Source organism: Malaclemys terrapin, chromosome 20, assembly GCF_027887155.1.
Source record: "Malaclemys terrapin pileata isolate rMalTer1 chromosome 20, rMalTer1.hap1, whole genome shotgun sequence".
Lineage (NCBI taxonomy): Eukaryota > Metazoa > Chordata > Testudines > Emydidae > Malaclemys > Malaclemys terrapin.
In genome coordinates this window covers 13,077,839-13,105,672 of record NC_071524.1, presented here as the reverse complement: position 1 = coordinate 13,105,672, position 27,834 = coordinate 13,077,839, and the positions used below count along the sequence as shown (strand labels likewise).

Below are 27,834 nucleotides of genomic sequence, written 5' to 3'. Positions count from 1 at the left end.
GCACTGGCAGTGATGGGGTGGGAACAGTCCTGCCCCGTGTAGCTGATCTGAGTTTGGGTGGAGTCGTGGAAGAGCGGGGAGGAGGGGTTGGGGGGCAGCCGGCAGGTCGAGTTGGGGTCTCACTGGGGGAGGTCACAGGGTGTAAGGCCGGGTGGGGAGGACCAATGGCACCGTGTGAAGTGCTGCCCCCTGCAGAGGGAGCGCCCAGCGCTGGGCAGTAGCCGGCCGCGCCCGGGATCCCACATACCAGACCTCGCCAGCGGGCGCTGGCCTGAGAGGCCACAGGGAAACGAGGCCGGTTTTTGTGTTGAGCCCCAGACAGGGAACAACACTGGATCCTGGCCCGCATGCCATGACAAATGACCAGCTCTGCCAGGGCCTGGCACCGGAGTCCTGGCGCCGAAGCCCTGGTGTGTGGGGCCCGGAGTTCTCCCTGTGGGGTTCTCTGGAGCTCGCCCAATGCTGGTGGCCATGCCGCACTGTAACGCTGGCACTCAGAGACGAGGGGCCGGGAGGGGTGCCTGGGGCAGGAACCAAGGAGGCACCGACAGCCCCTGGTACATGCCCCAAGGGCAGCGTAGCCTGTGGGCAGTGATGCTGGCGGAGGGCGTCACTCACAGCGTCCCCACACGGAGACACGGGCTGGGGCTCCCAGCAAGCGGCCAAAGCCGGGTCGCCTTGGACACGAAAGAAACAGTGACTTTGGGAACCCACCCCAGAGCTGGGCGCAGGTGGTGCCGGACCAGTGACTGGGGTAAATCGGAGCTAGGGCTGAATTTTCCCAAGGGGTTTGAGGGGCATGGGGGCATGGCGGGCGCTGGAGAAATCTGGCCCCAAATATGGGTGCAAAGTGAGTGAAAACGTGGCCATTCCCGGGTTGCTCTTGGCTCAGCCCCCAGCTGGATTTGGCGTGGGGGGGCCCTGGCCAGGTTTGGGGCGGGGGGGGGTCCCCGCTGAGGGTTAGGGGGTGTCGGCTGGTGCCGCGGGTGGGACGGGTGGGTGCCATATGTGTGTGACAGACCAGAGAGGAGACTTTGGAGGGGCAGTCGCGGGGGGTGCCCGGGCTTGAGCCGTTAGTTCTCTGTGCTGCCGGAGCACCAGGGGCCCCAGCCCTGTCCAAGACCCGTCCTGCCGGGCGCTGCCCAGGCAGGGCAGAGATAGGCCCTGCCTGGCAGGGGATGGGAGTAGCCCAAACCCGGCTCCTCGGGGTGGCAGGAGGGTAAGACGAGCTGTGACGGCTGTATCCAGCCTCTGTGGAGGGTCGAAGGGCATGGGGGCTGGCAGGGCATGATCCCTCGCTCCAGGCCCCTGGCCCCCTGGGGAGGGGCCCTGCCCTATTTCCCAGGCCCCAGGCCAGCTCTGCAGCCCGCAGGAATCCTGGCGCCAGACCCCACCCCTCCAGCCACACTCCCAGCATGTTCCCAGCAGGGAGGAGTATCAGGGTCAGTGGGGGAAACTGAGGCACCAAGCTGCGGGGCAGGGGCTGGCCCCAGCACACAGAGCCAGGGACACGGCTGGAACAGGACCCTGGAGGGACTCTGGCTGGGAGGGGACCCTGGGCTAAGGCCCCACTGCCAGGGTTCCCCTCCCCCCGCAGCGCAGACCCCAGGGCTTGTCTCCGCCGACGCTGGGGCCAGGGGGCAGTGACCAGCATTTGGGGGGATCAGGAGAAGCTAGCTGCCCCCCCCCCACCTCAGGCTCTGACCCGTAGCCCCTGCAGGGAGCTCTGCCAGTCCCCATCCCCCCAGCCTCTGGGCTCTGACCCCCAGCCCTTTCAGGGAGCTCTGCCAGCCCCTCCCTGCAACCTCAGCTCCTGGGCTCTGACCCCTAACCCCCGCATGCAGGGAGCTCTGCCAGCCCCCCCAAGACTCAGCCCCTGGTGCTGCCTGCCTGGTGGCTGTAGCCCCCACCTCTCCCCAGAACCCCGATGCCAGGGGCTGGTGAGAGCAGGGGTTGGTCGCCCAAGGGGCTGGGATGACAGCTGGGCACAGGTCCTGGGCCGTTGGGGTCTGTCGGGGGTCTGTCTGGTCTTGGCTCTTCATTCCTATTGCGGGGCATGGTCAGTGCTGACCCACGGGGGGGCTGTGTCTCCCCCCTCCCTCCCGCGGCACAACTGCCCGCGGTGACGTCGCCGACTTGTTCCCAATAGCTCTGAACCGGCTGCCCTGAGCCAGCTGCCCCCTGGGGAGTATTAACCCCTATGGTGCCAGCCGCGGCTGAGCGGCCAGGGCTCGGAGCCTGGGCGTTGGCAGCGTCCTGGGCGGGGGCTGGAATCCCCCCAAGGGGGCTGTCCTGTCCCCGGCCAGGGCCCTGTTGCCAACCACACGGCTCCCCCTCCCGGTGGGCAGGGGAGGGGCCAGGGCTCTCCTGGGGCAAAGGGCCAAGTTGGCAGCAATGCACTCTGGGAAGCTATCCCACAATTCCCAGCTTCGCTCTCAACAGCAGTGGGGTGCAGGTGATTTCGCACAGTCCCCAGGGCATTGTGGGAGAGCAGTGGGGTGCGGCAAAGGCCCCAAGGCATGGTGGGATAGCAGGGGGGAGCGGCCTGGCCCCCGGGGTATTGTGGGGTGCGGCACAGGCCCCAGGGCATTGTGGGATAGCAGTGGGGAGTGGCCTGTGCCACAGGGCATTGTGGAATAGCTGTGGAAGGACCACTAGAGCCAATCCTAGAGCACCCCCAATGCCAATCTCCCTGGCTCCCCCCCACACACGCCCGTGCCCCCGGCCGGCGGAGCTGGGGCAGGGCTGAGAGCCGAGGCTAGAGCCGTGGGCTGCCCGTTGGGCTCGGACTGGCGCGCCGAGACCCTTGCGTGGTTATCGCAGGGCAGTGGTCGGCCCGAGGCCCATCGTGCGGGTAGTGCCCAGCCCTGCTGCCCTCTGCCTGGAACAGAGCTGGGGTGGGTCAGGCTGGGATGGCAGGGGACTGTGGGTCGGGATTGAGGGGCACCCATGGGGGGAGGAGTCACAGCAGGAGACTAGATAGTTTGGTGCAGTTGGAGCTGATCTGCCCACCCCTGTCTCTTGCCTCTCAGCTTCCGGAAAGTGATTCCTGAGTGTCCCCTGCGATGGCCTCATGCAGGGACTGGGGTACCGGGGGCTCCCCCCAAAACCAGCTCCTGCCCCACTCCCCACAGCGCCCCCTGCTGGAGGAGGCTGGGACTGGAGGAGCCGGGAGCTCCCCTGCCCTCGGCTTCTGCCCCATTCCCCACACCATTCCCTGCTGGAAGAGGCCAGGCCTGGCCTAGCCGCGAGCTCCCCTGCCCAGACTCCAAGGACAGGCTGGTGCAGCTCTGTCCCGGTGCGTGGCCGCCGGGGCCCAGCTGGGCTGCAGCGCGAGGCCCTGGCACATCCGGCCGCACAGACGGGCGAGCAGGTTATAAATAGCCCCGCACCGGGGTAATCGAATTGGGCTGCGAGCACAGGCTGCCGCAAGTGCACCAGCTGTGGGGCTGGTCCCGGCTGGGGGGACACTTTAACCCCTTCACGGCTGGGACTGCTTGCATGCTGAGAGGAGGGGGGGCAGGACCCCAGTCCTCACCACCAGAGGACAGGAGGGGGACTCAGGTGCTGGGGATGCCAGCGGAGGGCCAGTTCGGGCCCGTGGCGGAGTGACATTGTGGGTCTGGCTGGCTGGGGTTGGCTGGGGGGTTAGATCGGGGGTGGCTGTGTGGTATAAGGGGCTGGGGAAGGGGTGGCCATGAGGGAAATATGAGGCTGGAGAGGGGGCTGGGACGGTGGTTTGGCATGGGGAGGAGGTGGCTGTTGGGGGGATGAGGGGCTGTGGGGGGGATGAGGGGCTGGGGAGGGGGCTGGGAAGGTGGGTTGGCATGGGGAGGGGGTGGCTGTGGGGGGCATGAGGGCCTGGGGAGGGGGCTGGGAAGGTGGGTTGGCATGGGGAGGGGGTGGCTGGGGGGGATTATGGGCTGTGGGGGGGCTGAGGGGCTGAGGAGGGGGCTGGGAAGGTGGGTTGGCATGAGGAGGAGGTGGCTGTTGGGGAGATGAGGGGCTGGGGAGGGGGCTGGGAGGGTGGGTTGGCATGGGGAGGAGGTGGCTGTCAGGGGGAGATGAGGGGCTGGGGAGGGGGCTGGGGAGGGGGCTGGGAGGGTGGGTTGGCATGAGGGGAGGTGGCTGTCAGAGGGAGATGAGGGGCTGTGGGGGGATGAGGGGCTGGGGAGGGGGCTCGGAAGGTGGGTTGGCATGAGGAGGAGGTGGCTGTCGGGGGGAGATGAGGGGGCTGGGGAGGGAGGTGGTGGGCACCTCCCAGGCAGGGAACGTCTCTCCCTCGGGCCCATCTTGCGTGGGCAGCAGGTGGGCAGCGGGGCCTGGACTGGGCTAATGTCATTGCAGCTAGTAATGGGCAGACAGAGGAGCCCTGAACAGGGGAGGGGAAGGGGGGCTGGGGCTGGACACGATGCCTCCCTCTGGGCTCCCACCCTCAGGGCACTGAGACCTACCAGGGATGGCATTGGGGGCCCACTGGGAGGGGCCAGGAGCCCCCTACCCTGGTGTTGCCCCCCAGGATCTCACCCACTCTCTCTCTCTCTGTGACAGGCAGTGTCCCTCGTCCTCACATCACCCCACCTCCCTTGGGATCTCGTGGCCCCATTGAGAGGCCAGACGGCAGGACCCTTCGGGTGAGCCCACGGGACAGGACCCCCCCTTCCGCCCCCACACACTTTGGGCTCTGGGACTCTGCACTCGGGGCAGGGTAATGTTCGCTCTGCTCAATGGTTCTGGCACAAATGCCGGTGGGGCTGCGGGTCGGGAGTGAGGGGCACCGCCTGGGTTGGGGGGAGCCCAGGGGGTTGTGGGTCGGGAGTGAGGGGCGTCGTAGAGTCGCACTGGCCCAGCCACAGCTCCCGGCTGAGCCGTCGTGCCCCAGTGACCTGCTCCTGGGTTCATCCGAAGGAAAGGGCCCCCTGGAAGTTGTGGGGCAGGTCCCTGGGCCCAGCTCCGGGGCCTGGCCCCGGGCCCTCTCTCGCCATGCCAATGCGCTGCCTGCTGGATCTCATGGAAGGGTGGGGTGACGGGGCCCAACATACCGCGTGATGGGGAGGGGCCCGCGGTGACCACGATATGGCCCCAGGTGTCGGGTGGGCCCAGCCCCCCTTCCCCAGCCCGGCGCCGCTCGCCAGCTGGTTATACAGTAACGAGATTCTGCCACAGCATCACTAACACACCACGGCTCCGGCCTCACCCGGCGCACTCAGCGCGGCTCGGGGCTTGCTGGGCATTGCTGGGGGCTGGGAGCCGGGACTCCTGGGTTCTAGCCCCAGCTCTGAGCGGGGAGTGGGGTCTAGTGGTCCGAGCAGGCGGCTGGAAGCCAGGACTTTTCGGTTCTGCCCCCAGTTCTGAGAAGAGAGTGGGGTGTAGTGGGTATTGCTCAGGACTGGGAGCCAGGACTCCTGGGTTCCATTCCAGTGGCTCCGAACGACTCCCCGTAGAGTTTGGTTACGTCCCTTCCACTCTCTGTGCTCCAGCCCCTCTGGCCTGGGAGGCTGGACTGGGCAGAGTCCAGCCAGTCGAGTCTCTGGAGGGACAAATTCCTGGGCTTCTCCGGGTGGGGCAGGCCTGGGCTAGCACTTTTGCGGGAGCAATGGGGCAGGCGGTCCCCAACTGGAGAGCAGGCCTGGGGGGCAGGTGCTGGCTCGTCCTGGGAGCCCAGAGGCTTCCACACTCGGGCAGCTTCCTGGCTAGCCCAGCCCAGGGCCGCCAGTTCCCGGCTTCCTCTGGGTGAACTGAGTAGGTGGAGCCAACCAGGGCCCAGCCACCTCCCTGCTCCCATCAGCGTTGCGGGGGGGTCAGGCAGCTGGGGGGTGGGGGGCAGTGGGGGGTGGGGAGTGTGTGTGGGGTGCCGTATAGTGGGGTGGAGGGACGGGTCTGGCTAGGGAGGAAGCAGAAAAGTGGCCAGTTTGAAAGTCTCAAAATCTCCAAGAAACGGGGTGGGGGGGGGGACCAGAACTCTGGCAGCAGCAGCTAAATTACTCCCTCCCCCAGAGCTCTGGGGGCTGGATAAGGGCACAGCCAGACCAGAGCCCCCAGGCCTGTGCCCCCGCACCCCACCGGCCAGGCCTAAGCCAGGTTGAAGGGCAGAAGGTACATGTTGGCCCTTAGCTCAACCCAAGGGCACCCCCTGCCCTCGCCCCAGGTGTGCCTGGCAATGTTCCCAGGGAGTTTCTCATCCCCCAGGATCCCTGTTAAAGTCATGGAAGATCAGGGTTGGAAGGGACCTCAGGAGGTATCTAGTCCAACCCCCTGCTCCAAGCAGGACCAGCCCCAACTAAATCCCCAAATGGCCCCCTCAAGGATTGAGCTCACAACCCTGGGTTTAGCAGGCCAACGCTCAAACCACTATCCCTCCCCTGCTGCCATGTCCAGGTGGGGACATTGGAACCCAGGCGTCCTAGCCCCAAGATGGGGCTCCTCCTCAGAAATGGGTCAGGGCTCCCCCTCTCCTCCAGTCAACCCAGAGCCAAACCATGGGCCTCACTGGCCCCATTGCCAATCCACCCCTTGGGAGCTGTCTGCCTGGGGCAGGCCAGGTGCATTGTGGGCCATTCCCTCATCCCCTTGTGTGGGGGCAGGCCAGGTGCATTGTGGGATATTCCCTCATGTGGGGGCAGGCCAGGTGCATTGTGGGATACCCCCTTCATTGCTCCCAGCCCTCCCAAGGGGCCATTCCTGGAGCCCTCCATATCTGGAAATCCGCTTTCTATCCCCAGACCCTGTTTGCGGATCGGATGCGGATACAAAGGTATCCACGCTGGGCTCTAGCTATTCCCGCCCTGGTCCCATGCAAAGCACCTGATTTCCATACGCGCCTCGGCCCCAGCCCGAGCCAGCAGCGGGGGCGGGACTGGGAATGGGTCTCCAGCCCCAGCTGTGGCAGAGGACAGGGACCGTGGGTGGGGGCCCCACTCCGACCAGTGGTTGAGGGTTGAAGCATTTTCCTTTGTTTCGGTAAAAATCCAGTGTTTTTATTGGGATCCAACCAGCAGCTTCACTGGGTCCCTTTAGAGACTCCCCCAACCCACTGGGCCCCCCCTCTCCTCCCAGAGCTGGGAATAGAACCCAGAAGTCCAGACTCCCAGACCCCCCTGCTCTAACCACTCACTTTAAACCCCCTGCTTGCTTTACACTGCGGAGTTTGGGAGCCAGGACTCCTGGGTTCTATCCCAGCTCTGTCACCCACTCACTTTATACGGATCCCTTCCCACCAATCAGTGCCTCAGTTTCCCTGTCTGTGATGTGGGGAGAAGGACTCTGCCCCCCTGCCTGAATTCAGGTGCTCTAAGATCCCCACGGGAGGGGGCCAGCCTGGCCATGATCCCAGCCCGCCCTCCCGCAGGGCCCCACACCATGGGAGCAAAGGCCCTGCAGCCCAGCCCCATAGCCATTAACCGGGATCAAAGGCACAGGGTGTGCGGGGATGGCGCTATCTAATCAGGCATGAATTGCGATGCAAATAAAGCACCCGTTGCCAGGGAACGGGGTCTAGCCTCGGTTGGCACAGAGAGGGCTGGGACAGGGGGGCAGGGACAGATGGAGCCGCCCCCTCCCCTCACCCTGGTGCTGCTGACCCCTGATCCCCTCCCCAGCCTTCTCCCCCTGGTCACTCCGTGCTATGGGGAGGGGAATTTCCCGCTCCCAGCCAAGCCAGCTCCATTGGCTTGTGCCCGGCACAGATGCCCCAGGACATGAGCTCTCTGACTTTAGCCCCAGCAGAAGAACCAGGTCATGCCACTCATTTTTATCCTACCAACCCTGGGTGAGGCTACAACCTGGCACCGAGGAGCTGCCAGCTGGCAGCAGTAGTGGGCTGTTACCCACCCCAGGGAGCTGTCCTCAGCCAGTGAGGCCTGGCCCAGGGCTGCCGGGCCCTTGGAGAGGAGCAAGGGCAGAACCTGTCAGGGATGGGGGGTGGCGCGGGGCTCTGATGGGATCGGGCACTGGGGGGGGGTGCAGCTCTGGTAGGATTGGGTTCTGCTGAGGGTGTGTGGGGCTCTGGTGGAATTGGGCCCCGTTGGAGGGGGTGGGGGGCTCTGGCAGGATTGGGCCCTGCTGGGGAGGGTGCGGGGCTCTGGTGAGATCGGGGCCTGCTGGGGGGAGGGTGCAAGGCTCTGGAGGGATCAGGCCCCTTGGGTGGGAGGGCAGTTCTGGCAGAATCAGGTCCCGGTAGGGGCCGGTACGAGGCTCTGGCAGGATCGGGCCCGGAACTAGCGCTCTGTGGCCAGGGGGTCCCGTTGGGGCTGCGCTGGGCCCTGGCATCTCGTCTCTCGTCCGCTGGCTCCGTTGCCTTTGCCCTTTGGCGCCCGGCAGGGGAGTTCCGGGGCTGGGCCGGGGGGATTAGGGGATTAGGGGCCTGGAAAGGTTGCGCTCACCTGCCTGTGGCTGCTGGCCCAGGCAGCGCCACTGGACCCCCTGTGCTTGGCCTCAGCCAGCCCCGGCCTCCTGGCCCCTGGCCATCACCCCCCAGCCCCGACTCTTGGCCTCCAGCCACCCCCCTTCAGTCTCCAGCCAGTCCCCAGCCCCTGCCCCCAGCCCCCACCCTGGCCCCCCGGCTCCCAGCCTCCTGGCCTCCACCCACCACTCCCAGCCCCTGCCCCCCACTTCCAGCCAGCCCTGGCCTCCTGGCCATCACCCCCCAGCATCCAGCCTCTTGGCCCCCAGCCACCATCCCCAGCCTCCAGCCAGCCCCCACCCTGGCCCCCTGGCTCCCAGCCTCCAGCCAGCACTCCCAGCCCCCGCCCCCCACTTCCAGCCAGCTCTGGCCCTGGCCTCCTGGCCCCCATCAACACCCCCTACCTCCAGCCATCACCCCCCACCTCCCAGCTCGGCCCCCAGCCATTGCCCCTGGCCCCACCCCCGGGTGAGATTCACTTCCCCTCCATTAACTCCTCCTGCCTTGATTCTGAACAGATCAGGGGCAGGGAGGCGTGAGCCGGAGCCTCCCAGCAGAGCTCTTTGCAGCCGTAACTGTGTCCCGGGCACCATCCCCAGCTGACCTTAACTTTGCCCGTCCCACTCCACCCTTAAATCTGCCCCCCTGGCAGCTGGCACCTTCCCCAACTGACCTTAACTGCCCCTTCTTCCCTCTCCATCCCACCCTTAACGCTGCCCCCTTCACTACCCTCCCTATCACCCCTTGACTCTGCCCCTTAACACACCCCTCATCCTTGACTCTGCCCCTTCACACACACACCCATCCTTGACTCTGCCCCAGCACTGGCCCATCAGTCGGATGTAGTGACATGGCTCCTGGTTTCTGGCTGGCGCTGCTGCCTCGCGGGCTGCCCCCTCCCAAGGCGCAGTCAGGTGCCAGCGGAGGGGGTGCTGAGGCAGGGACGGGTGAGGGGTGTCGGGGGGCCCAGGGGGGTGACAGGGCCCCGGGGAGGCAGGAAGCCGTCCAGAGTGCAGCCCTGCACTGCGCCCGGCTAATCCATGCTAAAGACACTCGTGCCCATGGCCCGTGGTTCCTGTTTTCCTCCAGCAGCCACACAAACTGTACCTGATCAGCCTCCGTGACTTCCCCCTGGGGGCAGGGAGAGCCAGGCTGGGGGCGCGGGAGAAGCTGGCTGCTAGAGGGGGTGGGCTGGGGGATGCTGATGTTGCCAGGTGAGAGCTGGTGCTGGCTTGGAGGCGGGGGGGATCTGGCAGGGGCAGGGGGAGGTCACGCTGGGGGGCTGTCTGGAAGGTGGCTGGGGGGCTCTGGCTGTAGGCAGCCTGGGGGGTGGGAGGCTGGCTGAGGGTTTGTGGGGGTGGGACAGGGGGGTTGGCAGGGGCGAGGGGTTCTGGTGAGTGGCAGGGGGCTGGCTGGGGGGTTTGATGGGGCAGAGGGGGATCTGGGGAGGGTTTAGGAGGATCTGGCGGGGCGGGGGGGGGCTGGCTGGAGGCAAACTATGGAGGGGGGATCAGGCTGGTGGGGGCAGGAGCATCTGGCGGAGGATTTAGAAGGGTCTGGTGCAGGGCAGGGGGTCTGGCTGGGGGGTTTAGGGGGGTTGGCAGGGCCAGAGAGGGGGCTGGCTGGGAGGCAGGGGATCAGACTGGGGATTTAGGAGGGGGCTGGCAGGGGGGCTGGCTGGGGCTGGCAGAGCAAGGAGGCTGCAGGGATGGGGAAGCTGGCTGGGGGTACAAGGGATCTGGCTGGGGATTTAGGGGAGTCTGGTGGGGGGCAGGAGCAGCTGGCTAGGGGTTATGGGGGGGTCTGGAAGGGGCAGAGTGGGGCTGGCTGGGGAGGCAGGGGATCTGGCTGTGGGGTTGGGGGGATCTGGTGGGGACAGGGGCAGCTGGCTGAGGGCTTAGGGGGGTCTGGCAGGGGCCTGGCTGGGGATTTAGGGGGGCTGGTGGGGCAGAGAGGGGCTGGCTGGGGAATCTGGCTGGGGGGATCAGGGGATCTGGCTGGAGGTTTAGGAGGGCTGGTGGGGCAGAGAAGGGCTGGCTGGGGGGCCTGGCTGGGGCGGGGTCAGGGGATCTGGCTGGGAGTTTTTGGGGGCTGGCAGGGCAGAGGGGGACTGGCTGGTGGGTAGGGGATCTGGCTGGGGGGGCAGCGGGGATCTGGTGGGGACGGGGCAGCTGGCTGAGGGTTTAGGGGGGCTGGCTGGGGGGGTCAGGGGATCTGGCTGGGAGTTTAGGGGGGCTGGCAAGGCAGAGGGGGGCTGGCTGGAGGTTTAGGGGGGCTGGTGGGGCAGAGGGGCTGGCTGGGGGGGGTCAGGAGATCTGGCTGGGAGTTTTGGGGGGCTGGCGGGGCAGAGGGGGACTGGCTGGGGGGCAGGGGGAGGTTGGCTGGGGGGTGAGGGTCTGGCTCGGATCCCCGCTGCCAGCCACGCTCTGGGATCCAGTGCAGTGATCAGGTCATTAGCCGCCAGGCCACCGAGGAGAAAGGAGGAGCAGGAAGGTGCCACAGCCAGCGGGGCAGAGGTTTGCGTTGTGCCCAGCCCTGCCCCTCTGTCCCGCCCCGGACTTGCCATCACCTGCCCCAGTGCTCCCAGCTCTGCCCCTGCTTCGCAGTGCCCTCGTCCCCTTCCATGCCTCAGTTTCCCCTCCATGGCTCTTGGGATTCCACCAGTCACCTGACAGCAACTAGCCTCCGGCCTGGCCCCGCCCACAGCTGGGACACAAGACAGGCCTAGACCCGCTAGTGCCATGTGGCAGCAGCACGTCCTGTGGGCCTGGCGAGCTGGTGCCATGCTCGGCCTGTGGGTTGGCGCTCCGGACGCAGCCATGGGGCTGATGGCAGGACGGCCTCCCACCCTGGGAGCTGGGTCACGCTGACCCATGGGACCGTCCTGCCACGCTCGCTCCCAGGCTGGCTGGGGGAGCGGAGGGGCTGTGTGTGACTGGGCCGTGGGCCAAGGGGGCCGGTTGCAGCCTGAGCCTGGGATGTCGCTGCATTCCTGCCCCGGCCTGTTTGTGTAAATAAACCCGGGAGGCCTCGCGCCACGGATCTGCTTCCGAATGGAGAACGGCTCCGAGCACTAGGCAGGGCTTGGCTTTGTTATTGTAGGGTCTCTTAGGAGTGCTGGACTCTGGTCTGGTCTGTTATTGTCGGGTCTCTGGAGCGCTGGGCTCTGCGCTGGCCTGTTATTGTAGGATCTCAGGAGCGCTGGGCTCTGCGCTGGCCTGTTATTGTAGGGTCTCAGGAGCGCTGGGCTCTGCGCTGGCCTGTTATTGTAGGGTCTCAGGAGTGCTGGGTTCTGCGCTGGCCTGTTATTGTCGGGTCTCTGGAGCGCTGGGCTCTGCGCTGGCCTGTTATTGTAGGATCTCAGGAGCGCTGGGCTCTGCGCTGGCCTGTTATTGTAGGATCTCAGGAGCGCTGGGCTCTGCGCTGGTCTGTTATTGTCGGGTCTCTGGAGCGCTGGGCTCTGCGCTGGCCTGTTATTGTCGGGTCTCTGGAGCGCTGGGCTCTGCGCTGGCCTGTTATTGTCGGGTCTCTGGAGCGCTGGGCTCTGCGCTGGCCTCTTATTGTAGGGTCTCTGGAGCGCTGGGCTCTGCGCTGGCCTGTTATTGTAGGATCTCAGGAGCGCTGGGCTCTGCGCTGGTCTGTTATTGTAAGGTCTCAGGAGCGCTGGGCTCTGCGCTGGTCTGTTATTGTAGGGTCTCTGGAGCGCTGGGCTCTGCGCTGGCCTGTTATTGTCGGGTCTCAGGAGCGCTGGGCTCTGCGCTGGCCTGTTATTGTCGGGTCTCTGGAGCGCCGTGCTCTGCGCTGGCCTGTTATTGTAGGGTCTCTGGAGCGCTGGGCTCTGCGCTGGCCTGTTATTGTAGGGTCTCAGGAGCGCTGGGCTCTGCGCTGGTCTGTTATTGTAGGGTCTCAGGAGCGCTGGGCTCTGCGCTGGCCTGTTATTGTAGGGTCTCTGGAGCGCTGGGCTCTGCGCTGGCCTGTTATTGTCAGGTCTCTGGAGCGCTGGGCTCTGCGCTGGCCTGTTATTGTAGGGTCTCTGGAGTGCTGGGTTCTGCGCTGGCCTGTTATTGTAGGGTCTCTGGAGCGCTGGGCTCTAGGTTGGCCTGTTAATGTCGGGTCTCTGGAGCGCCGGGCTCTGCGCTGGCCTGTTATTGTAGGGTCTCTGGAGCACTGGGCTCTGCGCTGGTCTGTTATTGTAGGGTCTCTGGAGAGCTGGGCTCTGCGCTGGCCTGTTATTGTCGGGTCTCAGGAGCGCTGGGCTCTGAGCTGGCCTGTTATTGTAGGGTCTCTGGAGCGCTGGGCTCTGCGCTGGTCTGTTATTGTCGGGTCTCTGGAGCGCTGGGCTCTGCGCTGGCCTGTTATTGTAGGGTCTCTGGAGCGCTGGGCTCTGCGCTGGCCTGTTATTGTAAGGTCTCTGGAGCGCTGGGCTCTGCGCTGGCCTGTTATTGTAGGGTCTCAGGAGCGCTGGGCTCTGCACTGGTCTGTTATTGTAGGGTCTCAGGAGCGCTGGGCTCTGCGCTGGTCTGTTATTGTAGGGTCTCTGGAGCGCTGGGCTCTGCGCTGGTCTGTTATTGTAGGGTCTCTGGAGCGCTGGGTTCTGCGCTGGCCTGTTATTGTAGGGTCTCTGGAGCGCTGGGCTCTGCGCTGGCCTGTTATTGTCGGGTCTCAGGAGCGCTGGGCTCTGCGCTGGCCTGTTATTGTCGGGTCTCTGGAGCGCCGTGCTCTGCGCTGGCCTGTTATTGTAGGGTCTCAGGAGCGCTGGGCTCTGCGCTGGTCTGTTATTGTAGGGTCTCAGGCCAGCGCAGAGCCCAGCGCTCCTGTTATTGTCAGGTCTCTGGAGCGCTGGGCTCTGCGCTGGTCTGTTATTGTCGGGTCTCTGGAGCGCTGGGCTCTGGTCTGGTCTGTTATTGTAGGGTCTCTGGAGTGCTGGTCTCTGCGCTGGCCTGTTATTGTAGGGTCTCTGTAGCGCTGGGCTGTGCGCTGGCCTGTTATTGTAGGGACTCAGGAGCGCTGGGCTCTGCGCTGGTCTGTTATTGTAGGGTCTCTGGAGTGCTGGGTTCTGCGCTGGCCTGTTATTGTAGGGAGTCTGGAGTGCTGGGTTCTGCGCTGGCCTGTTATTGTAGGGAGTCTGGAGTGATGGGTTCTGCGCTGGCCTGTTATTGTAGGGTCTCTGGAGCGCTGGGCTCTGCGCTGGCCTGTTATTGTAGGGTCTCTGGAGCGCTGGTGTCACAGATCCACAGGGTCGGGGCAATGGCCCAGCTTTGGAACAGTCTCTGGGAAGCCCCATCGGTGCACCAGAGCCCCTGGGGGTCTCCCTCTTCCTCCGGGGCAGGCCCTGCGGCTTCACCGCCTCTCTGGGCTGGACCCCTGGGCTGCCAGCCCCCTGCTTCCCATCGTGAGCTCCGCTCAGCTAGACCAACTGAGGCAGACCCTGAGGGAGACTCGTACAGACTTGGGGAGCAACGGGCCAGCCCAGAGCCCTGAGCCTCGGCCCTCTGCCCACCTGCCCCAATTGTGCCCCCCGACTGCTTCCCACATCCCACACGTCACGCACACCCCCAGTCCTGTATCCCCCAGCTGGGCAAACCCGGCCAGCATCCCACCGAGAGGGGCCAGGCCTGGTGGTCGGTTGCTAACTGTCAAAGTCCCGGGCACTGGGTTTGCCATTGTCTTCATGGCTTCTCCACTGACATGGGGATTAAGGCCCACTTAGTCCCATGCCGCTCATACCTGGGTCTTAGCCTGCCCAGGGAGCCAACAGACCTCCCCCCACCACTAGGTAACAATGCAGCGATGGGGAAACTGAGGCACACAGAGGCTTCATAAAATATTACAAAATTCCCACTTCATCACAGCTGGACTCTGCACTGGTCTGTTATTGCAGGGTCTCTCGGGAGCGCTGAGCTCCCTGCCGGTCTGTTATTGTAGGGTCTCTCAGGACTACTGGGCTCTGTGCTGGTCTGTTATTGTAGGGTCTCTTGGGAGCACCATGCTCCCTACCAGTCTGTTATTGTAGGGTCTCTCAAGAGTGCTGGGCTCTGCGCAGATCTATTATTATAGGGTCTCTCAGGATGCTGGACGTGGTGCTGGTTTATTATTGTAGGGTCTTAAAGAGGCCCTGACCCCTTCTTGCCGGGAGAGGCTGAGCTCCCAGTGCCGTGTGTGGCTGTGGAGTAGCTGTGCTGGTGCAGTACAGAGGGCGACCCTGGGGGCTGCCTGTGGGATAGGGGGTAGGGGACCTGCTCAGAGGCTCCCAAGGAGATCGGGGGGTGGATGGCGTGTGTGGGCGGGCAGTGACTGGCACAGGGCACATGCCCATTACCAGGCAGAGTCACGTAGGGGGCTCAGGACTGCCAGGGTGTGGGTGAGCTCTCCCCTGCACAGGGGGGCTGGTAGGGGTGGGGACCCTCGGGCATGGGGCGTGGTGCAGCCTGACCCTCACTCCCTCCTGTGGCTGGTCAGGGTCTGGATCCTGGTCAGGGGGCTATCGGGGGTCACTGGCAGGGGATGGGGGGCTGGAGTAAGACCCTCTGAGGGGAGGATGTGGGCAGCTGGTGATGGGCAGGGAGTCGTGTGGGGGGGGGGGGCTGGCTGGGGGCAGGGGGTTGTGTGGGGCCAGGAAGCTGACTGGGGGGCCATGTGGAGGGCTGCAAGGGGAAGATGTGGGGGGCTGCAGACAGAATCCCCCTGGGGGACTTGGCAGGGGGTGCTGGGTGAGGGGCCATGGGGGCTGGCTGGGGGTGTTGGGAGAGGGGCCATGGGGACCTGGCTCGGGAGGCCGTACAGGGGGCTGGGGCTATGCGGGGGCTGCATGTGCCCTGATCGGCACCCCCCTAACTCTCTCTCCTTCTCCTTTCCCAGGAGCTGTGTCCTAGGCTCCCCCGTGGGGCAGGCGGCTCCTCTGACCCCCCTGGATCATCCCTGCGGGCCAGACCTCCTGTGAGCCCCCAGGGCTGCTTCTCTGGGGAGGGCGGATGGGGCTGGGGTGAGGGGACCCCACGGCAGGGCCCAGCCTGCCGCTATGGAGCCCCTGCCCCGGTGCTGCCCCTGCAGGACGATCCGCTTGGTCTTGTGGGAATTGCAGCCCCTGCTCTGAGTGGAGCCCCCCGCACCCGCCGGACTCTCCACGCCGGGGACCCGCTGGCGCTGAGAATGTGCAACACCACCCTGATGAGCTGCAACGTGGATTCCAAGATCGACCACCTCTTCCCCCCCACGCTGTACATCATGGTCATCGCCATGGGGCTGCCCACCAACTGCATGGCGCTGTGGGCCGCCTACCTGCAGGTCCGGCAGCACAACGAGCTGGGCGTCTACCTGCTCAACTTGTCCGTGGCCGACCTGCTCTACATCGCCACCCTGCCCCTGTGGATCGACTACTTCCTGCACTACGACAACTGGATCCACGGGCAGGAGTCCTGCAAGCTCTTCGGCTTCGTCTTCTACACCAACATCTACATCAGCATCGCCTTCCTGTGCTGCATCTCCGTGGACCGCTACCTGGCCGTGGCCCACCCGCTGCGCTTCGCCAAGGTGCGCCGGATCAAGACGGCCGTGGCCGTGAGCGCCGTGGTCTGGGCCATCGAGATCGGGGCCAACTCGGCCCCGCTCTTCCACAACGAGCTCTTCCACGACCGCTACAACCACACCTTCTGCTTCGAGAAGTACCCCATGGAGGAGTGGGTGGCCTGGATGAACCTCTACCGGGTTTTCATCGGCTTCCTCTTCCCCTGGATGCTCATGCTCTTCTCCTACCAGGGCATCCTGCGGGCCGTGCGTGGCAACGTCTCCACCGAGCAGCAGGAGAAAGCCAAGATCAAGCGGCTGGCCCTCAGCCTCATCGCCATCCTCCTCTTCTGCTTCGCCCCGTACCACGTCATCCTGCTGTCCCGCAGCGCCGTCTACCTCAGCAAGCCTTGCGACTGCAGCTTCGAGGAGAAGGTCTTCGTGGCCTACCACAGCTCGCTGGCCTTCACCAGCCTCAACTGCGTGGCCGACCCCATCCTGTACTGCTTCGTCAATGAGGGGGCCCGCGGCGACGTGGCCAAGGCCCTGTCCACCCTGCTGCGCTTCCTCACCAGCTCCAAGCCCCAGGAGATGGCCACCGCCTCGCTTACCCTGGACACCCCGCTCTCCTCTAAGAAGAGCAGCTTCTGCCGGCTCCCCGCGCCCCCTCAGCCCCTGCCCCCGCCCCCTCCGGGCCCACCCGACGAGGAGCTGCAGATGAAGATCTTGACTTTCAACCCATGAGCTCTCCCTGTCAGCACCACGGCCCCGGATGCAAACGAGATGTAAATACAGTATTGTTCTTAATGATGATAACGCAGGGGCCCAGTGAGGCCCCGGGGGGGGGGGACGCCGCAGGAGGGGGCTGCCTGGCCTGATGGGGGCAGTGCCGGGATTGCCGGACACCTGGGTTCTGCAGCCATGTGAGAAAGGGGGAATGGCCGAAATACAGCTAGCAGGGCTGAGCAGGGCTGGCTGGGTAGTGGAGTATCAGGGCAGACAGACACAGAGGTGTGTGTGGGGGGGAGGGAATGGAGGTGTGATACAAACGGATGTTTGGAGATGGACGATTATGAGGATAGACAGATTGATAGAGGGATGTGTATAGGGATGGATGATGATGGGTGTGTATGGCAATGGATGGGGGGGACTGGAGGCATGGTTATGTGGGGGCTGGAGGGGTGTGGATGGGGCTGGAGCGATGGATGGAGGGGTATGTATAGGGCTGGATTGACCCAGAGGCTGTGAAGAACGATGGGTGGACAGAGCTGTTGGATAGATGGAGGGTGTGACTGGGGCTGGGGAGGGATGGAGGGTGTGACTGGGGCAGTCCCGCGCCGGGCAATGCTGCCGACCTGATGGTTAATGAGGGTTATTTATTTCCTGGAGGGAGGCTGGAGAGGCCCCACTGAAGGATAGGGGGCCTCCATGGGAGGATCAGGGCCCAGACGTGCCAGGCGCTGTATGTTTCTGGAGCGAATAGTCCCTGCCCCAAAGGGAGCAATTGTGCTGCTAGATCTGGCCGTGCCAGGGCAGGCAGCGCTGGCCGGTGGGGGCCGGGATGAACAAAGCGGTGTTTTAACTGATCTCTTTCAGACTCTTCCTCCCTCATAAAGAAACCAAAGCAAAGTGCACAAGCCCCAAACCTCCCAGAATCCCCTGCAGGTTTGGCCAGCTGGGAGCGAAGGTGGGTCATTAAGGTCCCGCAGTCTGTACCAGGGATCCTACCGCTGCCACCAAAAGCCCACAGCTAATGGTCAGCATGTGGCCAGGAACAGCTGCCCTTGCTGCCCTACATCCCTTGGGCACAGAATCTCCCTGGGCAGAGCCAGGACAGACCCAGGCACTTCTCCAACCTACCTGAACCGGGCTCCTAGCTGCACTGGGGAGCCAGGACACCTGGGTTCCATGCCTGCCTCTGCCCAATGTGCTGGGTGACCTTAGGCAAGTCCCTTCCCTTCTGTGAGTCTGCCCCGTGTCCATCCAGCCTGGGAGCTCTCCTATGTCTGGGCAGCGCCCGGCCCATGGGGCCCACATTTGGGGTTGGTGCTACTGCAGTCCCCATGGCCTGAGGGCAATCTGAGACAAAGCTGAGGAGAGGGGGGGTCTCTAGTTCCCCCCACCCCCTGTTCTCCAGCCACATGAGAGAATGCAGCCCATGGTCTGCCACAGGCGTCTCTCGGTGCCTGATGCTGGCGTCTCCCCATGGCCCCAGCCAACGCCAAGCCCGCGTTGGCAGCAGACGTGGGAACCTCGCGCTAGCACCGGGCAGGCGCTTTCGTCAAGGCCCAGTGAGGGACCACGCTGGCATCCGGCTCTCCCGGCTGGGGAGAAAAGCTGGGAAAGGTTGGGGGGGGGCCCAGGCACCCCAGGGAGAATAAAAAGCCCCCTCTCCCACAGAACTGTTTGTGACTCTCCTGATTTCGGAGGCAGTCTGGCGAATGGGGGACCTGGCCGTGCAGGGTCCCACACTCAGCTCTCTGGGCGCCAGCCGGGGGCGTCCGCTTGGCGAGGCGCAGTGGGACTTGGGAGCCTAAAGAGCTTGGCGGAGCACTTCCAGAATGCACCGCAGTTGGCAGCATCTCTGGCGTTGGGGTGGGAAGAGGGTTTGGGAGTGGGAGGGGCTAGGCGGGGGGGGGAGGCAGCTGTGCCCACGCACGTCCCCCAAAGTGGAGTGCGCCGTGTTGGCCACTTGTGGGATTTCAGGGGGTGGTTCTGTGCAGCGCTCCCCCAGCACACCTGCTTAGCCCTCCATTGGGTTGTTATTGTAGGGTCTCTCAGGAGCGCTGGGCTGGAGACTGGCTTGTTACTGAGCAGAGAGGCTGCAGGTCTGGCTCATCTGCCCTGTGCGCTGACCCTGGTGGGGGCAGGGGGATCCTGGAGTCCCAGCTCGGCAGGGCAGGGCCATCCCTGCCCCCACCCAGCTCCAGCACCTGGCTCCAGGTTCCAGCAGAAACCTGCCGCCAGGAGCCGAGTGGGTCAAGGCGACGGGGGAAGGCAGACAGATGCTGGAGACGCAGGACGCAGTCCACAAGGGATGAGAGGGGGCACCGTGCCCACCAGCCCCACACCACAAGGCTTTGCATCCTGGCCCCAGGAGTCAGTTCAAAAGGTCACACAGAAGTCCTGGCTCTCAGCCCCCCCGGCTCTAACCTACATTCCTATTCCCTTCGCTGGAGCAGCCCAAGGGGCTGGTGCAGGAGGTGCAGTGACGGGCCCCCCACGAGGCTGCTCCCTACCCACCAGCGGATGGGGGCTCAGCCATTGTCACGGGCTGTTCACCTCCCATGAGCCACCCAGCCCCAGCTATGCACAGGGGCCAGGCCAGGGCCCTCTTTGTCGGGGCAGGGGGCAGAAGAACCAGGGTCCTGCACAGAAGGGGGGAGCAATGGCTGGGTTGGGCCAGGGCTCTGGTCCCAAGCGTGTCCCAAATGTTTCCTTGCCCTGCTGCTGGGAATCCTACGCTGCCCACAAAGGTGCCACCCTGGTGCCAGCACTCAGCACTAGACAGGCAGCTGCATCTCAGCGCTGGGCAAGGGGCCCCCGTATAAACAGGCCCCGCGCCCCACCCCAGAGGTGGCTGCATCTCAGCGCTGGGCAAGGGGTTCCCCTATAAACAGCCCCCGCGCCCCACCCCAGAGGCAGCTGCATCTCAGCGCTGCGTAACAAGCCATTCTTTTGCCTAATCTTAATAAATCCTCCTTGTCGTCGAGCTGACTGTTAAACGTTCCCCCCGGCTGACTCTCCGGGTAGGGGGTTGAGAGGGTGCCGGGAAGTGACCGCACAAGCAGCGCCTGCCTGACCCCAGCGCTGCTCCCCACGTCACGAGGCAGGGGGCGCCGCAGTGGGAACATTCCCGGAATAAACAGGAAATGCTCGGGCCCAGGAATCTCCCACGCTCCCCGGGCCGTGTGAGGCGCCCCCTGCTGCCTGGGGAGGGAAGTTACCCCCCACCCCCACCTGTCCCCCATGACCCTTTGGCAGCAGAGGTTTCTCCCTGTATGGTCCTGGGTTGGGGGGAGCGTGGCTGGGACACCGGTGATCTCGGCGCCACTTCAGCCAGTGTCTTGGCGCGGCCCGGAGCCAAAGGGGGAGATTTTCCCTTCGCCTGTTTGTTTAGTTTTCTCTCTTGCCTAATTCCATTTGATCCCACCACCCACCCGGCTTCCCGAAGGGCAGTGCCCCCCCACCGCCCCCAGAGAGCCCAGGAGTCCTGGCTCCCAGCCCCTCCAGTCAGACCGCCCTGTATGGCGGACACACTGCCGGCTCCCTCGCTTCTGTTGGTGCAGCCCAGATCCTACCATCCCCATCCCCTGGCTGCTCCCCTCAGAGTTCTGCGCCCCACCCAGGAGGGCAGGGGACCCCACGCAGGCTCTGACGGCTTCCTTCGGCCCAAGCAGCCAATGGGCTATGGAGCCTGAGCGCCTCACCCGCTCCAGGGGACCTCCAGGGCTAGAAGGGGGGCGCCGGCCCTGCCATGGCTCCACCCAGACCTCCTCTGGGTTCTATTCTGAGGTCTGGGATGGGCGGGGGGGTCTAGTGGTTAGAGCTGGGGGGGGGCTGGGAGCCAGGATTCCTGGGTTCTACCCTGGCAAGGGGAGGGGGAGGGTCTAGTGGTTAGAGCAGGAGGGTGGGGGCTGGGAGCTAAGATGCCTGGGTTCTATTCCTGGCTCTGGGAGGGGAGTAGGGTCTAGTGGTCAGAGCAGCGGGGGCTGGGAGCCAGGATTCCTGGGTTCTACACCTAGCTCACAGAGGGGAGGTCTAGTGGTTAGAACAAGGGGGGGAAGACAGGGCTGAGAGCTAGGACACCTGGGTTCTACCCCGACGAGGTGAGGGGATGGCGGGTCTAGTGGTTAGAGTAAGGGGGAGCTGGGGTTGGGAGCTAGGATGCCTGGGTTCTATCCCTGGCTCTGGGTGGGGAGGGGGGACTGGGAGCCAGGACAGTTTGGTTCTATTCCCACTTACCCTGCCTGTTTCCCTTCCCGCACTGGGGCTGGGGAGTTCGTGCAGTGCTTGGAGATCCCCGGGGGGAAAAGCCTGGAGCTGGGCCGATGGCTGGGAGCCCTGTTGTCCTTCACTCCAACCCGGCTTCCGCCCAGCCCTGCAGCTGGCATCCCCTCCGCTGTTCGCACGGCCCTGGTGACATGGGGCCGGCAGAGAGTCGCCTGCATGGGGCTCTGAGCAGCCCCCGGCTAGGAGCCACCTGGCCTGGCTGGACCCTTGTCCTCACATGAACTCGTGACCCCGGGCAGGGGGCGAGCAGCTGAGGGGGGATCCTGGGCGGAGCCTGTGCGGAGCTGAACACAGCGCAGCCCCATGGCTAGCCAAGCCCCCCGCCCCGTGCTGGGGGAGGATCCGGCGCAGTTGTGATCGGCCCCTGCAGGCGGGGGCAGCGGAGAAGGACCCTGCGATGGGGGTGAGGGATGGGATGGGAGCAGCCCCAGGGAGGCCGGTCCCACCCAGGGCGAGACTTGGGCCAGGAGGGGGCCCACAAGTAGGGGGGTGAGGGGGAGTCAGGGCTTGGCGGGGGGGGGGGGGGGGGAGAGTGGTCAGTTTGGTGCAGGGGCTTAAGAGGAAGAACCCACCAGGGACCCTCCTTTTCCTTTTGTCGCCCTGGGGCCCCAGGTCAGGGAAGCACCGGGGGGTTCGTTGCAGCTCACCGGGGGAAGAGCCCCCAGCCATAGCCCATGGGCCTCCCCCGATTCTCCTTCCCGAGTCATAGGGAAACCCCCGGCAGTGCCCCCCAAATCCTCCCCAGCCACCGGGGTGCAGTCAGGAGACACAGACCCCACTGCGCCTGCGGGGAGACACTGTGGGTCCCTGGTCCCTCCCATCCCTGCACACCAGGGAAGGGCCCCGACGCCTCCCGCACTACCCCGGGCCCTCACCCAGCACCCAGGGCCGGTGCAAGGAAGTTTCACCTAGGGCGCAAAACTTCCACCTTGCGCCCCCCCAGCCCTGCGGCAGCTCCCCGCCCCCCTCCACCGTGAGGCGCCCCCCCCCTAGACACCCCCCGCGGCAGCTCCCCACTCCCCGGCCCCGGGATCCATGCGCCAGCTCTGACCCAGGGGAACCCCTGGGCTGCCGGCGGCTCAGACTCCCGCTCCCTCCCAGCGCAGCGGCCCGCTTTAAAAAAAAAATGGGGGCGCCGCTTTTTGGCGCCCCCAAATCTTGGCGCCCTCGGCAACCACCTAGTCGGCCTAAATGGTAGCACCGGCCCTGCCAGCGCCCACATGCAGCCACCTCTGGGGAGAGCCCGGCAGCGGCTCCACAGCCCGGCCCGACACGGAGTTCGGGCAGAAAGTGAGCGAGAATCCCGAAGCCCGCTCCACAGCGCCCGGCCCCGACTGCCGGGGAGATACCCCTGCCGAGCCCCCCGCCCCCCCCACAGCCCCCCTCCCCAGCCCCCCGCCCCCTGCCGAGCCCCCCGCCCCGCTCCACAGCGCCCGGCCCCGACTGCCGGGGAGATACCCCTGCCGAGCCCCCCGCCCCCCCCACAGCCCCCCTCCCCAGCCCCCCGCCCCCCCCAGCCCCCTGCCGAGCCCCCCGCCCCGCTCCACAGCGCCCGGCCCCGACTGCCGGGGAGATGCCCCAGCCGAGCCCCCCGCCCCCCCCCCACAGCCCCCCCCCCAACCCCCCGCCCCGCTCCACAGCGCCCGGCCCCGACTGCCGGGGAGATACCCCTGCCGAGCCCCCCGCCCCCCCCACAGCCCCCCTCCCCAGCCCCCCGCCCCCCCAGCCCCCTGCCGAGCCCCCCGCCCCGCTCCACAGCGCCCGGCCCCGACTGCCAGGGAGATACCCCTGCCGAGCCCCCCGCCCCGCCCCACGGCCCCCCCCAGACCCCGCCCCGCTCCACAGCGCCCGGCCCCGACTGCCGGGGAGATACCCCTGCCGAGCCCCCCGCCCCCCCCACAGCCCCCCTCCCCAGCCCCCCGCCCCCCCCAGCCCCCTGCCGAGCCCCCCGCCCCGCTCCACAGCGCCCGGCCCCGACTGCCGGGGAGATGCCCCAGCCGAGCCCCCCGCCCCCCTCCCCAGCCCCCCGCCCCCCCCAGCCCCCTCCCCAGCCCCCCGCCCCCCCCCACAGCCCCCCTCCCCAGCCCCCCAGCCCCCTGCCGAGCCCCCCGCCCCGCTCCACAGCGCCCGGCCCCGACTGCCGGGGAGATGCCCCAGCCGAGCCCCCCGCCCCCCCCACGGCCCCTCCCCAGCCCCCCCGCCCCCCCCACAGCGCCCCCAGCCTCGTGCCGAGCCCCGCTCCACAGCGCCCTGCCAAGCCCCCCGCCCCGCTCCACAGCGCCCGGCCGGGGAGATACCCCTGCCGAGGCCCCGCCCCGCTCCACAGCGGCCCCCCTGCCGAGCCCCGCCCCCCGGCTCTGACAAGCCGCCCCGGCCCCGCGCTATGGACCCAGCCCAGCTCAGCGCGTCGGGGGACAGGAGACACGTGGGGGTGGCGGCCCGTGCTCTAATTTGCATATCCATGAGCTAGTTTACATACTCGGGCAGGGATTTGCCCACGCTCGTGCGCTGCACGTCTGGACTGCATACTCAGCTATTGCATATTCATGATGTTATTTGCATAGCCGCCATCCACGTCCGCTGCGGACGCACGACGCACAACTCGCATATTCATGAGCATCGTTTGCATATTATGCGCCCCGCCCCTTCAGCCGCGCTGGAGGCGACGGGGCGGGACTTGCGTGCTGACGTCACGGCGGCGCGGCGTGGGGCCGCCGGCAGGGAGGATGGTGGCCGGCGCGTTCCCCATCGCTGGGCGTGCGGCAGCTGAGTCGGCCCCTGGCCGCGCGCATCAAGGCAGGGGCTCGCGCCAGCCCCTTTTTCCGGGCCTACGTCTGCGGGCCGCCCGCGCAGCGTGAGTGATGGGCCGCGCGCGGGGCGCTGAGCCAATGGGGCGGGGTTGCGGGCTAATGGCGCTCATGCGGGGCGGGGCTGCGGGCACCGCGAGCCAATGGGACGCATGCGGGGGCGGGACAGAGGGCTCTGCGGGCCAATGGAGGTGGCATGGGGGCGGAGCTGGGTCCGAGCAGGCCAATGGGACAATGGCGGAGGCGGGGCGAAGAGCCTAGCAGGGCAATGAGGGCGCAGGGCGGAAGTGGGGTCCCTTGAACCAATGGTTGGAGGGGGAGGGCGGGGCGTGGGTCCAGAGGGCCAATAGGCGGAGCTTATGGGCGGAGCCACGCTTGACATTGAACAGGCTCCCCTAAGCCAAAGCCATGAAGTGACCCCTGACATCCCCCCCCCCTCCCAATGTCCCTGATTGGGCTGGGCTGGGAGTGAGGGGCACGGGCAGAGCTGGGGGGGGGGGGCAGAGCTGGGGAGGGGGGGCAGGGCTGGGCTGGCAGCCCCCCCTCATGCCCCTCCCCCCTGCAGTGTACCACTGGGTGGAGATGCGAACCAAGATGCGGATCATGGGCTTCCCGGGCGCCACCATCAAGCCCCTGAACGAGGAGGCGGCGGCGGAGCTGGGCGCGGAGCTGCTGGGCGAAGCCATCGTCTTCGGCGTGGGCGGCCTGTGCATCTTCCTGGAGTACGCCCGCCAGGCCTCCAACACCAGGAGGAAGGAGGAGGAGCAGAGCAGCGCCCTCGTGGGCCTGCAAGAGCAGGTGGCCGAGCTGGGCCTGGCCGTGGAGACCCTGGACGCGCAGCTGCGCGAGGTGAACCGCCTGCTGCTGGACGTCTCCACCAGCGCCAAGAAATAGGGGCCCCCCGGGGCGGGTTGCCAAGGAGGAGCCTGGCGCGCCTGGGCCCTGCCCCCTGGTGCTGGGGTGCGGAGCTGGCTGTGGCCGGGAGGAGCCTGCGCTGGGCCAAGCGACCGGGAGACGCCCCCGTGTGGGCTCGGGGGTCCAGGCTCACGACCCCCCTCCGCTCCCGCGGAGTCTGAGTTTTCTACAATGTAAATATTCATCCATTAAAACCCACCTGCTGCTGAGGAGGCAGAGCCATGATTGGGGCGGGGCTGAGGGAAAGGGGCAGAGCCATAGGTCTGCCAACAGCGCTTGTTTGCACCCAGGGCTGCCCTAGAAAGTGGAGCTGGTCCCAGCTCTTCCTTCCCCGGGGTCTGGGATCGGCCCCTTCCCTAGGGCCTGTCCCGGCATCGGGCAGTGGAGGGCCCAGCCAGATCCACCTCCCTTCCGGGGTGTTACTGATCTTCAGTGTCACTTCCCCTGCTCTTCCCAATTGCTCCTTGGGGCTTGCCCCACTGACCAAGGGCCCTGCCTCCCATAGGGATCCCAGCCTTTGGGCCAGGATCTGGGCTGGCCGTGCCGCTGCTTCCCCTTCCTGCGCTGGCCCGTGGTGGTGCTTCTGGGGCCTGTTCCTCCGTCTCACTCTCCCTGCAGGGGCGAAGTGTCCTGGCAGTGGCTGGTGCCCGGCCCAGGGGGCACTCCATGGGGCAGGGTCCATGGGGCAGCCTGGCCAGAGTGATTCCTAGGGGGAGCCACTGGGTGGGGCTGATTAATGCAGCAGGGCAGGGGTTGGAGGTCTCTGTTTTCCCCCCCCCTTCCATACAGGCCCAGGGGTCCCCAGCTCCTCCAGCCCAACAGGACCCACATGGCCGGGCCCTGCTGCTGGGTCTAGCAGGGGCAGGGGCCGTCCTGGACAACTGTCACCTTTCTGTCCTAGCCCACACAGGTGGGGCTGCTCCCCCAGGATCCCCCCTTGGCCGGGGGGGAGGGCAGAAGGCTGGGAACAGCATCTGCCTGGAGAGGGGCGAGCCCTGGGGAACGGGCTGTAGGGCCAGGCCAGGCTGGGGAGCCAGCCACCAACCCGGCTGGATTTGCCCCAGGGGGGCTATGCAGGGCTGGGGACCAGGCTGGCTGGAGGCAGCAGGGGCTGGGCTAATGCGGCCTTCCCCCGGCTCAGCAGTTCAGGCCCCTGCTCTGAGTCCAGGGACTGAACCAGCCCAGGGACTGCTTCCTTAGCTTGGCTCTGCCCTGAGGGGGTGGAGCCCGGCAGAGGAGCGCTGGGAGGCCTAGTTCTGGGGGAGGATGGGGAGGGGTGCTGGGGGAGTGGGGTGCTGGGGAAGGATGGGGAGGGGCGCTGGGGGAGTGAGGCGCTGGGGAGGCCTGGTTCTGGGGGAGGATGGGGAGGGGCACTGGGGAGGCCTGGTTCTGGGGGAGGATGGGGAGGGGTGCTGGGGGAGTGGGGTGCTGGGGAAGGATGGGGAGGGGCACTGGGGAGGCCTGGTTCTGGGGGAGGATGGGGAGGGGCACTGGGGGAGTGGGGCGCTGGGGAGGCCTGGTTCTGGGGGAGGATGGGGAGGGGCGCTGGGGAGGCCTGGTTCTGGGGGAGGATGGGGAGGGGCGCTGTAGGAGAGGGGCACTGGGGAGGCCTGGTTCTGGGGCAGCAGGGGTGTTGGGGTGGCCTGGTTCTGGGGCAGGGAAGGGGGTGGGGTGCGGGGAAGTCCCACGCTGGCCCTGGATGGTGCCAAGGGCCTGGGCAGCGTAGGGCCCCAACCCTAGGAACAGAACCCAGGTGTCGTGTCAGCCCCACCCCTCTGGACCTTAGCAAGAGTTCCCTGGTGCTGGTGGTGTGCAGGACTCTGGGGCTGATCCTGCCTGGGGAGGCATTTGCGGGTCATGCAGCCCCATGGCAGGGGGAGCACATGCTCGCGGGGCGTTGAGCAAGAAGGGTCCTGTCTGATGAGCCGTGTGGGGTGGAGAGTTGGGGGCAGGAGTAGTGCCAGTCCTGGTTCCAGTTGATTCAGGGGCCTGGGGCTGGTTTCCAAGTAGTTATTTGGGGGCAGGGGTTCAGGCCATGGGTGTGCCCTGCCCAGGGACCCGCCCCGCACATCAGCCCTGCTGGTCCTCAGCCGCAAGGAGCAGGGCTGGGGCAGGCAGATTTAGGGTAACTTTTTGCCAGACCCCCCGGCATGGCTGGGCCTGGAGAAATGGGCCCATCGGCAGCTGCCCTGCTGGAGTGAAGCCCTAGGGACCAGCCGCCCGCTCCCCGCCTCACGTGCTCCCCCAACCTGGGAAATCCATGCACAAGAGGTGCTAATGTGCAACTACTGCCCCGGGGCTGCCCCCCCCCGCCAAGTGTGTGGGGGGAGGGGGTGCTGGCTGGGGCAGGCCTGGCCAGGGGGCGGAGTTCAGCTGGCTGGGTGTGGGCCAGGCCCGAACAGGGACAGGTTAGCAGAGGGCTGGGGCAGGCCTGCCCAGAGCTGAGCAGGGACAGGTTGGCAGGTGGGCCGGCTGGGGCCAAGCAGGGCAGGTTGGCAGAGAGCAGGGGTGGGCAGGCGGGGGCCAGCCTGGCTGGGGCCAAGCAGGGCAGGTTGGCAGAGGTGGGCGGGCTGGGGTGGGGCAGGCCTGGCCAGGGCCAGGTTAGCAGTGGGGAGGACAGGCCTGCCCAGGGAGAGGTTGGCAGGGGGCTGGTGAGGGCAGCTACCAAAATGGCATCACAACTGCAATTTGCCCAGCAATGGATCCCAGTAAGGGCCCTGCGCCCCCTCACCAGCGACAGATGGATTCCCCCAGCCCCAAGTTGGGCCGGGCCTCAGCCTGCCTGCAGGTGGCTCGGGGGAACTCCCACAACGGCCCAGCTTGTGTCCCTAGCAAAGCCCCAGGAGAGGGGGGGCCCTGCACCCCAACACCCCCACCTTGAGCCAGGCCAGCCCACTCCCCGCCCCACTTAGTTCTGCCCTTCCTAGTAGTTAATAAGAAGGCCACGCAGTGACAAGGCACTTGGCTTCCCCTGTCTCTGGGGAAGAGGGGGCAGGACCCTTCCCCAGAGCTTTGCCCAGGCCACAACTGGCCTCTCCCCCCCCCCCCCCCCCATCACCACCTGCCCCAGATGGTGCTGGGGGGGTTCCAGGCAGAGCGGGGATCCCCCTATGGCTGTTACAACCCCCATGGCTTCCTCTCCGCACCCCACCCCCTTCAAGATGGGAGGTTTGCCCAGATCTATTTCCCACCAGC

At 66.3% G+C, this 27,834-nt stretch overlaps 2 protein-coding genes across 2 annotated transcripts; both read left to right on the top strand.

Annotated features, from left to right (window-relative positions):
• Window positions 1–15,410: 15,410 nt before the first annotated feature.
• GPR4 (G protein-coupled receptor 4) lies at window positions 15,411–16,648 on the top strand. The gene has a single exon (XM_054009974.1). It carries the CDS (start codon window positions 15,551–15,553, stop codon window positions 16,646–16,648), a length of 1,098 nt encoding a protein of 365 aa, XP_053865949.1. The 5' UTR covers window positions 15,411–15,550.
• A 6,980-nt stretch (window positions 16,649–23,628) lies between these two features.
• On the top strand, window positions 23,629–24,848 carry OPA3 (outer mitochondrial membrane lipid metabolism regulator OPA3). The gene is given in 3 exon segments (XM_054009835.1): window positions 23,629–23,666; window positions 23,668–23,771; window positions 24,290–24,848. Coding segments are annotated over 3 exon segments (456 nt in total). The 5' UTR covers window positions 23,629–23,643; the 3' UTR covers window positions 24,619–24,848.
• The last annotated feature ends 2,986 nt before the right edge of the window (window positions 24,849–27,834 follow it).